Below are 16,108 nucleotides of genomic sequence, written 5' to 3'. Positions count from 1 at the left end.
CTCCAGCTGGGTCCTTGGAGCCTGGCCCAGCATACAAGCAGGACTATGCCGCCAAAAGGAGGTGTAGCATCAGGACTGAACACCGTGCAGACTGAGTCTAGTTACTCCCATTCTCTGAGAGAGTAATGGGAGTAACTACCCCATAGGACTGTGTGAGACAGGTGGAGAGTACCTAGCACATGATTAAGTGATGAAACCGACTGCTAACTGGGAATATCCTCTGTAATCTGGCCATCATGTGCCAATACAAACTGGAAATGCACACACACATGTGTAAGCATGACACTGGCACCTACCACTCACACTCACCCAAGCACAGGCATACATGCGCACCCAGTACATCCAAAGGTCCTGCTCATGTGCTTCCTGCTAACCTGCTTGTGGTCTTGGGCCTCAGCGCCACTCCTCCATGTAAGGGGCAGCTCTGGCGCTGACCTGCCCCCCCATCCCTGCTAGGTTCAGCCAACGAGAGGCACGAATGAATGGAGGCTGGAGGGTGGGAGGAGGGGAGGGCCCATAGGCAACATCTCCTGCAGCAGCTGTGTCCCCTTCTTGGTTCCAGCTCTTCTGAGCAGAGCCCCTGTGGTGCCAGCTTTCACTGGGCAATCCTGCCTCTTCCCTTTGTCCCTTTAGCCCTAGGGTGACAGAACCTTCCCACTGTTGCTAATTTCTGGGTTACTACACCATTCCATTTAAGGTTTCAGTTCCTCTGTCTCCTTTGTGATCAACTCCCTGCATTCAATTCCCTATGTTTAAATAACTAGAGTGCTTTCTACAATAGTTTCCTGTTTGGATCCTAGATGTCACTCACAGCCAGCATCATCATATTTAATCCCCCACAACTGGGTGGGATGGGTATTAACACTCCTTTCAACAGTCAGGCAGTTGGGACCTAAGCCCAGGACTGTCTGCCTCCAGGCCCACATCCTGCTGGACACAGTCCTTACCCATGCAGTGCTCTCTCAGGCGTGACTTTCTATTAGCTACGGCCATGTGGAGGGATTGGAGACACAGGTTCACACTTAAGGAGGTCATGTACAGATGCATACACATAAGCACACAAAGCCTGCACCCTGAGCACACGCACCCTCTCCCCTGCACATACTGATATTCCAACGCAATGACACAGATGGCTTTGAACTCACATCTCTTAAGTACCCCATAGGCAAAGGGTGGATATCAGGCAAGGGAAGCTTGGTTCTGACTCCAAAGGAGTTAGGGAAATTATCTGAGATCCAAGTAGAGAGAGGCTAGGAGCATTAGCAGGTGGCAAACATGACTGGCTGCCTGTGCACAAACACAAGTACACATGCATATACATGCACATACACACAAAGGTACCTATGTACACAAATGCACAGGTGGACAGGTACATAGGGATCCATGTGTACACACCACTGCCCCTAAATGACTCTTGCATAGGAGTGTGGAGTCTGGAGTTATTCCTGTGAGATTTGGAAGTTGGACAAAGCCCTGAACACCAGAGGCCAGGTGGAGGTGGAAGAGGGTATAAGGGGGTTAAATGATAATGGAAAAAAATACAATAAAAATAAATAAAAAACAAAATAAAACAACAACAATCAGCCAGGTGATCTGTCCACTAGGCTGACCTTGCAGAGGGCCAGCCCCTCCCTGGGCTGCCAGGGGAAGACTAGGAGGGGCTCAGGACAGAGCACCCTGATATCCACCCTGACCACTCATGTCTGTGTGGTCACCTCTAGCTGACCTAGAACTTCTAGAGAGGGCATCTCTTAAAGCTCTTTTCCTCTCAGCCAATTGTAGCCTAGCTGAATAAAACTGCTTTATACTACCTGCTCAGACACCTGGACACCACCAAGCCTCAACCTCCCACTTGAGTTTGTGAATGACGATCTGGGGATGAGCAGAGCTGTTTGGGTTGCAAAGCTTGAGTTAAGATTGCAGTCTTTTAGCTCCAGATGACTTGGGGCTCTCCAAACAAACTTTAGCAGGAAATGCAAGGTCACCAGCAGAGCGGTTAGCAGATCAGGAGTCCCGCCTCAAATTCCTCTGGCCGCCTCGCAGCACTGGGCCAGGCCAGAGTGCAGCGCTGGGTGCTCAAGATGCCTTAGCTGGAGGTCCTGCCAAAGATCAAGGACTAGCAGGTCAGTGTTCAGATACCAACTGAGCGGAGCACATCTCAAACCCAGCTGTTGTCTGCCTCTCTCAATCCCTTGTGTCCCTTATTTCAGTCTTTAAATCAATAGCACCCAAGCCAGAAATTTAGAAATCATCCTTGATTCCCCCCTCTCCCACTCAGACCCAGGGCCCTGCCATTTTAGCTCCCGAGCTTGGCCTCCATCTGTCTCCTTGCTTACCCCACCAGCCTTCAGGTGTCCTGCCCCACTTGAGCCCATCCTCCCCTGGGAATGTGGGTGGCATCACTCAGAGGGACTGGAAAACGCTGCTCCCTGCTAGAGAGCCCACCAGCAGAGGGCATCTACCCCCTGCCCTCTGGCCCCCACTTTGCGTTCTGCAAGTGCCCAGTGTGCACAGTCTGTGCTCCCCCAATCCCACATCTGGGATCCCACTCTCAACAGCCTTTAGCTTGCCCAGCAGTCCTCCATTCAGCTTTGAATTGGAACCGAGGCAGAGCCTCTGTCAGGAAGCTGGCCTGTTTTCCCTGCTTTGTCCCTAGAAAAAAACATTTTCCTTTCATTTTATCTTATACCTGCTTCTGTGGTTGCAGCAGAATTATAGGTTCCCACCTGTCTCCCCTGCTAGGCTGGGTGCTCTTCAAGGTGTGCAGCCTGTCTCATTAGCCTATAATGCTGGGCCCAGCACAGGGCTGTACAGAGAGGCAGCAGTGGCTATCTGCCAGCTGCAGAAATGAATGAAAACAAAGATAGTTGCTTTATTTGTTTTCAGACAGTAGCACATCCTCCATTTCTTAAGAACATGGTGGCCCCAAGCACAGGGACATCATGGGCATCCGACAGAAAATGGCTGTGGCCTGGGGGTCTGTAGGCAGTGGTCCCATAATTGGTCCTTTCTTCACGGCTCCAAGGCACTGCCAGGGTCAGGAATGACAGTTGCTTCTCAACCCTACAAAGACAACAGGTCAGAGTTTAGTCATGGCCCTGCACATCTTTAGGCCTAGGCTCTAAGTGGGCCCAGGCTCTTGGGCTGCTCAGGAGTATGACTGTTTAATGGAAACAGTCCTCCCCAGCTGGTCCTGAGACCCAGAGGTAGGCCTCTTCACCTCCATGCCCAGTGTCCACTCAGCACGTGATTGTAGGGACCAGCTAACACGGACCCTCCAATCATCTGACCTCCCTACCCCCATGGACAGGCAGGTCTCAGTTCAGTTCTCCTCAGCCCCACTGAAGTCTCCCCTCTGTTCTCTGAGAATTACCTATCAGAAACCACTCAAAGAGAGCATGCTCTGGTGCAAAGCCCTCACATTTTTGCTTACTGCCCACATCCACACAAATGCTCATGTCCCCAGGCTTGGAAGGTGCTGCACAGGGGCAGGAACTTGTTCAGTCTGGAAAGTATCTTCTGCACAACTCCCAACCAGTCGGGCCTCTCTCCTGCACCTACTCCCTGGTGCCAGAGATGCTGCCACCTGACTGTTTCTAGAAGCAAATCACTATTAGAAACCCTTGAACTCTTTCTGTGATGGAGGCTGGCAGGGGGCAGTGGGAATTTTTCTGGAACTGTCTATGTTTTACACACAGGGTGCAGTTGGAAGGTCTGGCACCGAGGCCCTTCTGGAGTCTGGTCAAACATGCTTTTCTGCGGGAAGGGAGGGCACAGGTGAGGGAAAGAGGAAGCCAGGCCTGGCAGTGCCCCAGGATCTCTCTCAGGCATGCTGCAGCTAGAAAGCACAAGGGCTTTAAATGCAACCTGCCTTCCTTTGTGACCGTATCTTGGCCTCGGTGCAATGAAGCTACATTTGTACAACTGTTAAAGATATACTCTGCTGTGGGAAGGGACTGACAACTCCATGAATGTGGGGCCTGGATAGAGAGAGAGAGGACAAAGATGGGGCTCTGCCAGGAAGCCAAGGGGGCTGCAGTAGGACCCCAGGTCTTTTGCTTGGTAAAAATAGTTAGGTGTGTGGTGTGCGGGGCCTTGGAAGGGCCCACCCAATATAGTCTAGCAAGTTGGCCCAGCTCCAGGCTCCTTCCATGGATGGGGCTGCAGCAATGGTTGGCAATGTCCTTTCTGCTCAACCTGAAGTCGAGCAAAGAGCTTTCCATACTCCACAGGAGCAAGGAAATGACCCCCTTTCCAGGCTCTGCACTCACCTAATCCCGTGTGGACCGGCAGCTGGGTTCACTCTGTCCCAGAACTGACCCTGGGCAGGTGTGAGCTGGGTAGAGCCTCAGACAGGCTGACAGAAAAGTGAGAAGGGCTCTGGTGAGGCCAGGCTGTTGAGCGGCAGACTCTGCCTAATCAGGCCTGAGGGTCACTTGACTTCTGACCTTAGGTTTTCCACCATCAGTACTCACAGCAGTTTGTTCCCTACTTGGGCAAAAGAGGCTTTTCCACGGGAAAAAGACCCCATCTTATAGTTTAAAAAAAAGTCCTCACTCAAGGATTTGATTTGAGAGAGAGAGAGAGAGAGAGAGAGAGTGAGAGAAACATTGACTGGTTGCCTCCTGTACCAAACTCACAACCTAGGTAAGTGCCCTGACTGGGAATTGAACCTGCAATCTTTTTGGTTCATGTACGATGCTTCAACCAACTGAGACACTTGGCCAGGGCCCACAACTCATTTAACAAACATACCAGCCCTCTGGTGGGTCCAAGCCAAGGTGCCCCTAGGTGTGTGTGTATGGGGGCGGGGGGCAGGGAATGCTATGTCAGGGTGGGGGTAGGGCCAAGTCCATTCTAGAACAGTGTAGGGGAATGGAATGGTCTAGAAGAGGAAGAGGAATTGGTGGATGTGGGAGGAGGAGAACAAGAATTGTCTGGGAGGGTCAGGGAAAGAGTGAAAGACCCTTGGGACCACATCGCAGGGGAGGGAAGCTGTCAGCCTCAGATGTCTAGGACAGCCGCAGCGCCCCTGAGACTTGAGCCCACTGTTAACCTTTCCCACCCATCAGAGGCTGGTCCCCTTCAGATGACCATAGGAGTGGAGTGGGCAGAGAGGTACCCTCAGGCCCTTCATCTTCTAAGGCAGACCACACCCCCTCCTCCAGCTCCAGAACCCCAAGCCTCTTCCCTTCCACAGGGCTTCCCTGCCCTTTCCATGACCCCTATGCTATATCATGGGCCCTCCTCCATTCTCCTACCCCCAAGTGCTAAAAGGTAAGAAGTGGGTGTCATAAGCTAGGTGACTGGCCCCTTGAAGGTGGGGCCTGACTTTACCCAGTGCTGCTTCTAGACTTGGCCTTGTAGGGTCCAGTGCCCATAGGGCCCTTTTCCGATCCCAGATTTCCAGGAGCACTGATGGAAACAGCCAGGCAGGACATCTGAACCAGGAGGGAACTGAGAGAATCTAAAGCCTACAAGTCTCTCATTGTGTAAAAGGCAGAGACCTTGAGGTTAGAATGTCTGATGTAGCAGACAAAGATGGAAGACTGTCAGCCCTCGCAGTGCCTGCCTCCAATGCCCCCACAGCCCAGCAGCCCAGGGGCTTACCTTGTGGACAGAACTCACGCAGTGCTGGTAAGCCTTGACCAGGTCCGAGCACAGGAGCACCTCATGCAGGTGGTCACGGTAGCAGCGAAGGATCTGGGCCTGCAGCCCCAAGCACACAGGCTGCAGCCTGCGAGGCCTACAGAACAGAGAGCAGGCAGGCCTGGGACTTGGTTGCAGTGGGCAGGGGAAGGAACTGGCTCACTCACTCAACGACATGGGTTAGGCAACAGGCTTGGCCCATGAGCATCCAGTTATTCCTCAGAGAGAACAAGGGGGCCACAGGGGGTCTAGTGCTGTGGGAGCTCAGGCTCGACAGCAGCAGATGCCAGAAGGACTGGGGTCTTGCTCTAGGGGGAGAGGGCTCAGTGGCCAGATGGAGGACCTCCGCTGACGCTTTCTGCCTCCAGGGCAATTCTGGCCTAAGTTGTACACCTGATTTGTTACCACATGGTGACACACATTGTACCTACTTTCTCACACAAAGTTGTTTTTCTGATTTCAAAACCATACATGCACAACGAGGAGACCTGAAATACTATAGGAACGTCTAAAAAAGAAAATTGTTCAGAATCTTACTTCCTAGAGATAACCACTTCGGTATTTTGGGAGTACTTTACTATTTTTTTCTTTCTTCATTTTTCAAAGGAGGTTTAGCACCTACAGAACCTCAAGATTTTCTTTTTAAAATATGAAACAAAAACAAAAAAGTGAAATAAAGATTATACTAAAGTTGGTCACCAGTGTCCTTGGGCTCCTCTCTGACTGGTATAGTTCCTCCTGACTCCTTTTCAATTTCCCCTCCCCTCCCTTTCTCTCCTCCTCCTCTTCCTCCTCCTCCCCCTCCTCCTCCTCCTCTCTCTCTCACACACACTCTCACACCATAGTGCTGCCTTCATGCCAGACGCCACCCTCCTCCTAAAAGCTCTGTGCATGGAGTGCTGTTATTTATCACCCCTTGTTACAAATCAGGAAACTGGGGCACAGAGAGGTTAAGTAACTTGCCCAAGGTCATACAGAGGAGGTGGAAGATGCAGGAATATTCTTTAAACACAGTTTGGGTCACACTGGCCCCACAGACGGTTTTCTGACTTGGTTTGCAGGCTAAGTCTGCATGGGAACTGTCGCACCTGTAGCTGGGGTTGAAACACCTGATGACGCCTTTCAGAATAAATGCCACCCATGGTTCAGGGCGCTCAGTGAGAGTTAAAAATTCAGAAAACCACTCACCAAGGCTCCCAGCAATGGAAAGATCACTATATGCCTTATACAGCTCTGCTCCTGTTGCACAGGAGAAACTGTAGGTGAATAATTCTGCCAGCCCAGGATCTCTATATTTTAAAGATCTAGCCATGCAGTAGTAGGTGCTAGAACAGAACAGCACCGTTATTATTTAAATTTTTTTCATTTTTAGGGGTAATGCTGGTTAATAAAATTATATAGGTTTCAGATTTAGAACCCTATCATACATCATCTATATGGTTTGCTCACCACCTAAAGTCAAATCTCCTACCACCATTTATCACCACCCCTTTAACCTCTTTTACCTCCCCCCACCCCGCTTTCCTTCTGGTAACCACCATACTGTTGTCTGTGTCAATAACCTTTTTTGCTTAATCCCTTCACCCTTTTCACCCAATGCCCTCCCGTCTGAGAGTTGTCAGTCTGCTCTCTATCTATGAGCGTGTTTCTATTTTGTTTGTTTATTTATTTTCTTCATTAGATTTCACATATAAATGAGATCATATGGTATTTGTCTTTCTCTGACTGACTTATTTCAGTTAGCATAATGTTCTCCAGGTCCATCCATGCTGTCACAAAAGGTAAGATTTCCCTCTTTTTTACAGCCGCATAGTATTCCATTGTATAAATATACCACAGCTTTTTATGTACTGCACCATTATTATTTTAAGGTAACTCAAAGACACTGAGTTCATCAGTTACACACATAAAGGAATAGAATACTCAGCTGCTTAGGAAATGAGACACCTAGGATTTACTGCCACATTGTAAGAGTCTGGAGGTGGCACTTCCAGTACTGTTGTGCTATCAGTGATGCCACCCTGGCCCAGATCTTTCCTCCTTCTCCTGCACCAAACCAGCATGGTGGCTGTCATCTGAGGTCTGTTGTTCATGCATATCAGCTTTCTTCTTTTCCATTAGCCAGAATTGGGTCAAATGCCTACCTCTGAAACTATCACTAATGAGGGGAGTGAAGTGACCAGGTTTGGCTAAGACCAGTTAAAACTCAGGCAGAGAACTGGAATAAAAATGATGATTTATAAACTGAAGAAGCCATGCCATGCCAACTCGAATGTTTGCAACTCAGAAGGTAAAGGGCATGCCAGGAGAAACAACCTTCTCATTTCCAGGAAGAAGTGGAGCAGAAGGGTTTTCCCAGCAGGCCATGCTGGGTAGGATCTGCCCCAGCAATATGTGGTTCCATCAGGTTGCCTTCTGAGGATGCAACCACGGGGGATGAGGCCATTCCCATCCTTGAGGACACAGTTCTGGTTCATGTGCACACAGCACAAAGGAGGTCCTAGAGATTTCTTACTTAAGGAGGACATGTGGGTTTTTTTCTCAGCACATGGAGACAGATGGGCTCCTCAAATCAGGGGATCCTCTCCCTGGGTTCCATCTGTCATTGCAGACAACTGGGGTGCAGTGGGGTAACCACCTGCTTCTTCCAATTCCTGTAGAATGTCTCTCCATTCTTGTATGTAAAAACTTTTTGACATGAATGTGTCTATTTATGGGCCTTTACAAATGGATTTTTTTCTGAAGGAGAGACAGGCTTTGGATGGGAATTCCATTTTTGCCAAGTTCTCTCTCTGACTATGCTTACCACTTCAGTTCTAGCTGCTTCATGTTCTCCTTTAGGAACACCATGAAGTCACAGATCTTAGCTTTCTGCTCTCCATTCCACTGCCTTCCCCTCTTTGTTTTACTCTCTGGTTCTCCATTCTCGGGAGGCAGGGGCCTCTCCTTTTCTGTTTCAGACCTGTCCTTGCAGGGTGCAGCCTGTGAGGCTGTGTCTTTCTGTGGGCTCTCTCCTGGTACCCCTGTTGTTCTTCACACCAGTCCTACACTGCCTTTCCTCAGTGGGCACGGCCCCTGAAGCAGGAGCACCTGAGGACACAGGTGTTGTTGCACCCTCTTTTGCATTCCCTTGTAGCAGCACTCTATCATCTTGTGACCCCCAGGAGGGCCTGTTCCTGGTTGCGGCTCAGTTGCTGGTGGGCACAGCAGGCCTCCTTGACTGGGGAAGCACCAGGTTCAGTAGGGGCAGAGCTGTTTTGAGTTGCAGGTCTGTGCAAGGCTCACAGGTCTATGTGGAGAGGTGTTCTGAAACAGGATAAGTGAGGTCTGAGTGACCTGCGTCAGGTGGGGTGGCTGAGTCATCCTAGAACTAGAGCCCAGACCCCAAAGAGCTTTGCCCTCTTCAGAGACACGACTAAAACAGAGACACGACTCTCGCTTTGAGGGTTGTAAATGGGCAGAGCAATCTCTTCATAACTTGTCCCACTCTCTCTGTTCCCTCCTCATTTGGTTTCAGGTCCCTAAACAAGGGCCACTGTGTGTTTTGAGGGCAGACCTCACCAAACACCTAGTGGGCTCCCAGCTCCGGAAAAACTGGGCCATGGTGAAATCCATCCCCTTCACACCAGCACCACCTCAGGGACTGCAGAGGCCTCACTCCTCAGGGATTTATCAGTAACAATATGAGGAGACAGGATGGTAAGCAAATGTCAGCTGGAAGAAATTTCACCCATTTGCCTGCAAAATGCTCTGAATGAGATCTGACAGGGAGAGCACAGATCGACACATAAAAGGCTTTCGCTGAGAAGGGTAGGGCTAGGCCTGTGGTCAAATCATCCATGAAAGTAGGTGCTTTCTATCCAAGTACAGTCCTACCTGGCCCTGGTCCATGGTAACCTTGTTTACACTGCACAAGAAACTGCTCAGATTTTCCAAAACATCTAGTCTTGTGACCAGCTGCTCTTCAAATGCACACACAATACACAAAATATCTAGAGTGTTCTGTGAAATTCCCAGGGATTGAGATAAGCCCTGTTCCCCTGTATGAGGGTGTCTGTTGGCTTTGGGGTGCTTAATAATGGGGATACCTCCTGCCCAGAGACTGCTAAAGAACAGACAGCAGTGTGTATTGTGCAATGCCACTCTCTTTAACAACCTGGTTGATAGTGTGGGACATCAAAGCGGGGCAGGGGTCAGGAGAACTGGGAACAGCTGAGGAAGGGAGGCTGGGGTTAATGGTGGCACCTGGTGGAACAGAGCTAAGGAGGCTTTGGGCGTTATGACTCCAGATGTGGGCTTGACAATGGAACCCTGTCTGAACATGTCCTCTCTCTATAACCTCAGCTTCCATATCATTCCAGACCCAGTTCAGAGCTTGCCCAGGCCTCTCTCTCCAGGATTGGTGCCTGAGGAAAGGAGGCACCAATCATAGCATCCCTTCTCCAAGGAGCCAGAAAACCTGAACATAGTGCCCTGGGGGCCAGGAGGGAGAGCACAGATTTGGGGATCTGATAAACCCAGGGCAAAGGTCTGGTTTTGCCACTTTCACCTTTCACCATGTGGTCAGGAGTCAGATGGGGAGGAGAGCCCCAACATGCAGAGCCACTCAGGACTCAGAACCACTGTGGCCTCTGGTCCAGTGGTGTCACGGGCACTCAGGAAACTGGCTGCTGCTCCACCTGCACAGAAGGCAACCACAGCCTGCCTCTAAGAGCCCTGGGCGTGGGCATGATGGCCACAGATGGGCAAAAGTAAGCAGAGACCACCCGATTCCAAGCACTTCCCTGTCCACTCAGACAATAGGCCCTTTGGCTGACTGGTTACCAGGGATATGATGCAAATGCTGGGGAGTGAGGACCCCCAAAAGGCTAACAGGCTGCATCAATGCCATGATGATCTCTGGGCATTCAAAATCATGCATGCACCCACCAACCCCTCCTGCAATGCTGCCCATGACCCAGAGTTCTGCCTCCTTGGTGGCAATAACATGTTTCTGTGATCAGAGTAGTGATAAGAACATCAGAAAAAGACAAAGTATTAGCCAGGAATAAAAACACACTCCTCCCTCTCATCCCACAGCAGCACATGCAGTCAGGTCCATGAGGACAGTGAAGAGCTGCCTTAAACTCTCCAGGCTGCAGCCCAGTTCCCCTCCTAAGAAGTGAGTATCACACACACTGCCAGGCACTGCACAGTGGGCACTACTCCATCTCCAGGCCGCCACTCCCCACTCTACCCCCTTGGGACACAAAAAACCCTTTCTCCTTTCCTTCGCCAAGCAGACCCCTGGGCTAGCTCAGCAATTACTCCTGCCAACCTTCTAACTTCTCCTCTTCCCATCCCAACAATTAACCATTTGGAACACAAGACCCCTGGACCCCACAGGCCCCTAAAGCCTTCCACCCAAGCTGCATACGATACCCCAACTGATGGTGTCCTCAATGGAATTCACCACTTATTTTTTTAAGTATACTTTACTGATTATGCTATAATGGTTGTACCCATATTTTCCCCTTTGCCCCCCTCTGCCTAGTATCCCCCTTCCCTCCAGTTACCCCCCCACCCCCCAGTTCATGTAAGGGCATGTAAGTTCTTTGGCTTCACCCTTTCCTATATTATTCTTAACATCCTCCTGCCTATTTTGTTCCTACCAATTACACTTCTTAATCCCTGCACCATTTCTCTTATTCTCCCCCTCCCTCCTCCCAGCTGATAACCCTCCAGATGGTCCCCATACTTATGATTCTGTTCCTATTCTGGTTGTTTGCTTAGTTTGTTTGTTTTTATTTTTCAGGTTCAGTTGTTGATATTTGTGAGTTTGTTGTCATTTTAATGTTCATAGTTTTGATCTTCTTTTTCTTAAATAATTCACTATTTAGCACCAAGGAACCAACTTTGCTTCCCTAGTCCCTGTCTTGGTGAGTGGCATCACTATCCCTCCAGTTACCCAACCCAGTTGGAGACCTAGAGTCATTCTAGATATCTCCCACTTGTCTTCATTCTAGATGTCTCTCCCTGCCTTCATTCTAGATGGCTCCTCTGCTTTTGTTCTATATGCCTCCCTACCTTAGTTCTAGCACTGTCCTGCCTCCATTCTAAATGTTTTCCTCTTACCTTCTTACTGTATCAGCTCTGCCTCTTTCCAATGAAAAGGAAAACTGAAGCTTTATCCATTCCAACTCCCAAGTAGCTCAGAAACTTATCCTCTTTATCCCTGGTGACTTAACTTACCCTTACCTGGGTGGCTCTAGATGCCCCTTACTGCTGTCCTTGCCTCCAACTATCCTCCATCCTTCATCCTCCATCCACATGGCCCATCTATCCCCCTCAGGTGCTTCCCTAAGGGCCTCTGGCTCAAGTTTGTAGAGGTCAAACCTTCCTGTCTCCTGCTATCCTCCGCCCCTCCTTTCATCCAATTCTGGGTAGTTCCCAGAGCAGACTCCTCTAGGCCTTCCAGTTGGTAAGCTGATCTTTCTAGAAGGTCCTCATCTTCTCTTTAGTGCTCAGGCCTTTTGAGGCCTAGCTATCCCTGAGTTCCTCTGTGGCCTCTCCCTTGCCCTCCCAGTTTCCCTTTCCCATGCCACTCCCTGCAGGGCCAATCAGCGATTTCTTCTCAACTCCCACTGGCCTTTCTCTCTTAGGCCTTTGCCATTCTACTTTTTCTACTGAAAACATTCATCTTTCCAAAAGCCTGAAACTGTTTCAAACCCCCAAAAACTTCTGCTTCTTATCTCCTCTCAGCCACTTTTCTTTCCCAGAAGCACTGCCTGGACTCTGCTCCCTCTCAACCCTGTTCCTCAGGCCAGCCTCATGAGCTTGTCTTGCTCAAAAGTGCCCATCCACCCACTCGCCAGGCCAGCAGCACCACTTGTTCCCAAGGCTCAGAGGCCCTTTCCTGACTCCACTCTGCTAGCTCTCTTCCAGCACACCAGTGCATGGGTTCACTGTCCAGGATATGAGCCTCTAGGTCTTTGCCTGTGTGGGCACTGATGGCTAAGCAGCCCAGCAAGCAGCCTGCAAGGAGGTCTGGTTCTTGCCCCAGCGCACCTCCTCCTCACTTTTACCTTGGATGATATCATCAACACCACCGGCCTAGCTGGACACCCAGTTGTCCCTGACTTCCTCCCACAGTCTACTCCCACCTGCCCATCACACCGAAGCCACACTAGGTTTTATCTCCAAAAAGCCCCCAGTGCAACCCCTTGTCTCCATCGTCATTACAACAAAGTTAAACTCTTCCTTATCTCTAGCTCATCCTCTCTACTGCAATCAGTAACTTTTCTAGAATATAAAGCAGGCCAGATTTCTAAAACAAGCTAATTTAAAGCCCCATTTCTTGGGTGATTACAGTTCACTGGACCCTATGTTAAGAATTACTCTATAAGGTGGGAACTATACGTTTTTTTAGTTTGTCTTAAATGAAGAAATAGTGGCCCAGAGAAACCCAGAAGTTTGCTCATGCTCACCATCTGATAAACATAGCCAGCAATCAGGTGTGAATCTTACTCCAGACTCACTGCCCTTGAGTGGTCCCCACACACCCTGTTACTGCCATCTGTCATTTGTATTTAGCTGTGCTGTTAAAATTACTGGCCACTAGCCCAAATGCTCTAAGAGGTCAGGTTGTGTCCCAAACACCTCATGAGCTGGGTGAGGGCTCTAGTTTCAGGCTTTGGGTGGCCTACTGGCTTCTTGGCCTTGCTCCCACTTTCACCCAAACATAGCTGCACCAGGGGGAAGCACCCAACACATGGCCTGGGGACCCCAGAGGCTTTTCCCATTGTGTCTGTTCCTTCTCTCTGGTCTCACTGCCCTATCCATGGGGCAGAGCTTTGAGCAGCCTTCTCTGCCTATGGGAGCCTCCTCAGTCTGCCCTCACCAGCACACACACCACTGGATTCCATGTCCACCTATCTGTGTCCATACAGGACTTAAGCTGCATGGAGAGAGCATGTGACTGGGTGTGCCCTTAAGGGAGTACCTCAGTGACGATTTCCCAGATGCTCTCACATGAGGGCCTCAGGAACTCAACTTTATAAAGCAGCAACTGTGCACCATGCTCATCCATTAGTGCATGACCACCAGATGAAGCAGATGTACCCTTTACAGCTTCCATGGGGCTCTGCCTGCCCTGGTCCAGATGATCGACACTGGGCTAGCACGGTCCAGTCCCACAACCTCACGAGCCCAATGAAAGGTACAGAGCCGAAACTGTGCCCCCACAGGGAAGATCTGTATCTAGACCTCCAACAGCCATGGCCACGGTCAAGAAAGAAACATACCCTCACACCATCTGAACTTGATGTGCAACTAGAACTGTTTTTTGCTTTCCTGTAGCACAATCGAATACACTCAGTCTTTGGCTTATGTTAACTGGGGCTGGGTGTCTGTCACTTAGTGCAGCCAAAAAGGCTGTCTAGAGAAGACAATGTGGTGAGGTTGTGGGATCAACGGCTCCTGAGAATTGTCTGCACACATTGAAGGTCAGTGGGTTGGAGAGTCTACCCCCAAAATCATGTCCTTGAAACATCAGAATGTGACCTTAATTGAAAACAAGTAGTTAGAATGAGGTCATTCTGGGGTGGGGGTGGGGCCTTAATCCAATATGACTGGTGTCTTTATGAGAAGAGGAGAGACACTGAGACACAGAAACACAGGTTGAAGGCCACAGTGTGACGGAGGCAGAGACTGGAGCGATGCATCTACAAGCCAGGGAATGCCAAGGAGCTTGGGGAAAAGCACAAAGCAGAACAACCCTCCCACCTTCAGGGACAGCCAGTCTGATTTTGGTTCTTTGTCGTAGCAGCCCTAGGAAATCCATGCAGCCATGCAGGAAAAGGAATCTGACCTGTTCTCCAGAGGTACAGTTGGAGTTCCAGACCAATGGAAATTGGTGGGAGGCAGATGAATCACTAGACATCTTCTAACATAGCAACATGCAAGCTTCTATGACATAAGGCTCCTTGGCCATAGCAACCGTTCTTTAATGAGCATCCAGCAAATGCCAGGCTCTGTGGCCTGCACAGTGCCTGATATCTGTCACCCCTGTGGGTTACTATCTTCATCTAGAGAAGAACTGGTTCCTCTGACTTGTAGTCTTTCACCTAACTGGAAAATGAAAGAGCTATAATTCACAACCAAATCTCTAGAGCTGTTACATGTGCTCCTTTGAAGCCTTCCCCAGAGGGAGAGATCTGGATGAAGATCAGGCTATGGGAGGTACGACGACAAGGGGCACGGTTCTATCTTGGTATACAGTAGGGGTGGAAAATCTAGCCTCATCTGAGATTGTATCTGGACAGGCTTGTGGTCCTGGTCATTCTGAGAACCAATACCTGCCAGGTCCTCGTCGTCGGCAGCCGTCCGTCTCGAGAGACGATGGTGTAGCTTCTTCAGAGTCTATCTGCACCGCCAAGAATGGCTGTGCAGTCCGACTCGGGAGTGACATGGTATCTGTCTCCTCCCGTGTTGAATCGACATCTTGCGATGACGCTGAAGCTACAGAGCCTGGGCAGGGTGATATGGAGGGTCTGCTGTTGCCCATGCAGCAGACCCCCCCTCTCTTCGCAGCTGAAGGGTCCAAGGGAAAGACGGAGTCGATACAGCTTGGGTTCAGGTGCGCCGCAGAAGTTGCCGGTGTTGACTACAACGTCAAACCGCCTTAGGGACTCCGGCTCCGGATTTTCTGTCGGGGTTTACTCCCTTAGCCTTTCCCCTGAAGAGGTATGCCGCAAGGCAGCGGAGGTTTTTTGGAGTCAGAGTTTTCCTTCTCTGATGTACCCTGACTGGAAGATCGAACCAGCGACACTTAGCTCGCAGGCCGACGCTCAATCCACTGAGCTAAACCAGCCAGGGCAATGCCAGGTCCTAGGCATATCTATAATAACCCTATGAGCGGGACATTACTGTCCTTTTCTGTTGATGGGGACACTAGTCTCAGAAGGTTGAGTGACTTGTCTGAGATCACACAGCAGTGAGATGGAGCCAGGATAAAAACCTGGTGTATTTGGTCCATAGCCCTTGCTATCCACAGCATCATCTTAGCTCCACTCAACCTTTGGAGGATCCCAAAATATTCTAAAAAAGGAAAGCAGAAACAACCAAGAAAGAAACAAAACAACAAAAAAGAAACAAAAGACACTTGTCCCAAACCACACAGTAGGCAAAGCCCCTGTTGGAGCCAGAATTTCGCTGATCCAAGTGGGGAGTGGAAGAGGGCTGGCAGGCCATGATCCACAGCAGGGAGAGTGAGGGAGGAAGATCATAAATGTGCAGCCATGCAAGGAGGGTGAGAACAAAGAGCAGCATTAACTGGAAAGGTGGGACAGAGACAACAAAGGCAGTGAACAATCCCACCAGTGCAGCTGGTCTGGGAGAGGGTGGGGACAGCATCTTCAGCCTCAGAGTCTGAGTGTACACAGCACCCTCTTGTGTGCAGCCCTAAACCCTTGTTGTGCTC

The 16,108-nt window shown here is 50.0% G+C and overlaps 1 protein-coding gene across 3 annotated transcripts in view; it reads right to left on the bottom strand.

Moving 5' to 3' along the window:
• Positions 1–2,852: 2,852 nt before the first annotated feature.
• Positions 2,853–16,108, bottom strand: part of CHCHD6 (coiled-coil-helix-coiled-coil-helix domain containing 6) — a 383,759-nt gene continuing 370,503 nt past the window's right edge. For all 3 annotated transcript variants that reach the window (XM_090285892.1, XM_090285893.1, XM_090285894.1), the window contains one exon: positions 2,853–3,063. In XM_090285892.1, the coding sequence (XP_090142018.1) occupies positions 2,883–3,063 (181 nt within the window). In that variant the 3' untranslated portion in view covers positions 2,853–2,882. The remainder of the gene's footprint in view (positions 3,064–16,108) is intronic.

The sequence above is a fragment of the Furipterus horrens genome, unplaced genomic scaffold (genome assembly GCF_987537825.1).
Source record: "Furipterus horrens unplaced genomic scaffold, mFurHor1.1.pri manual_scaffold_8, whole genome shotgun sequence".
NCBI classification, from domain to species: domain Eukaryota; kingdom Metazoa; phylum Chordata; class Mammalia; order Chiroptera; family Furipteridae; genus Furipterus; species Furipterus horrens.
The sequence above is the reverse complement of the archived record's forward strand: the minus strand, read 5'-3'. Positions and strand labels throughout refer to the sequence as shown.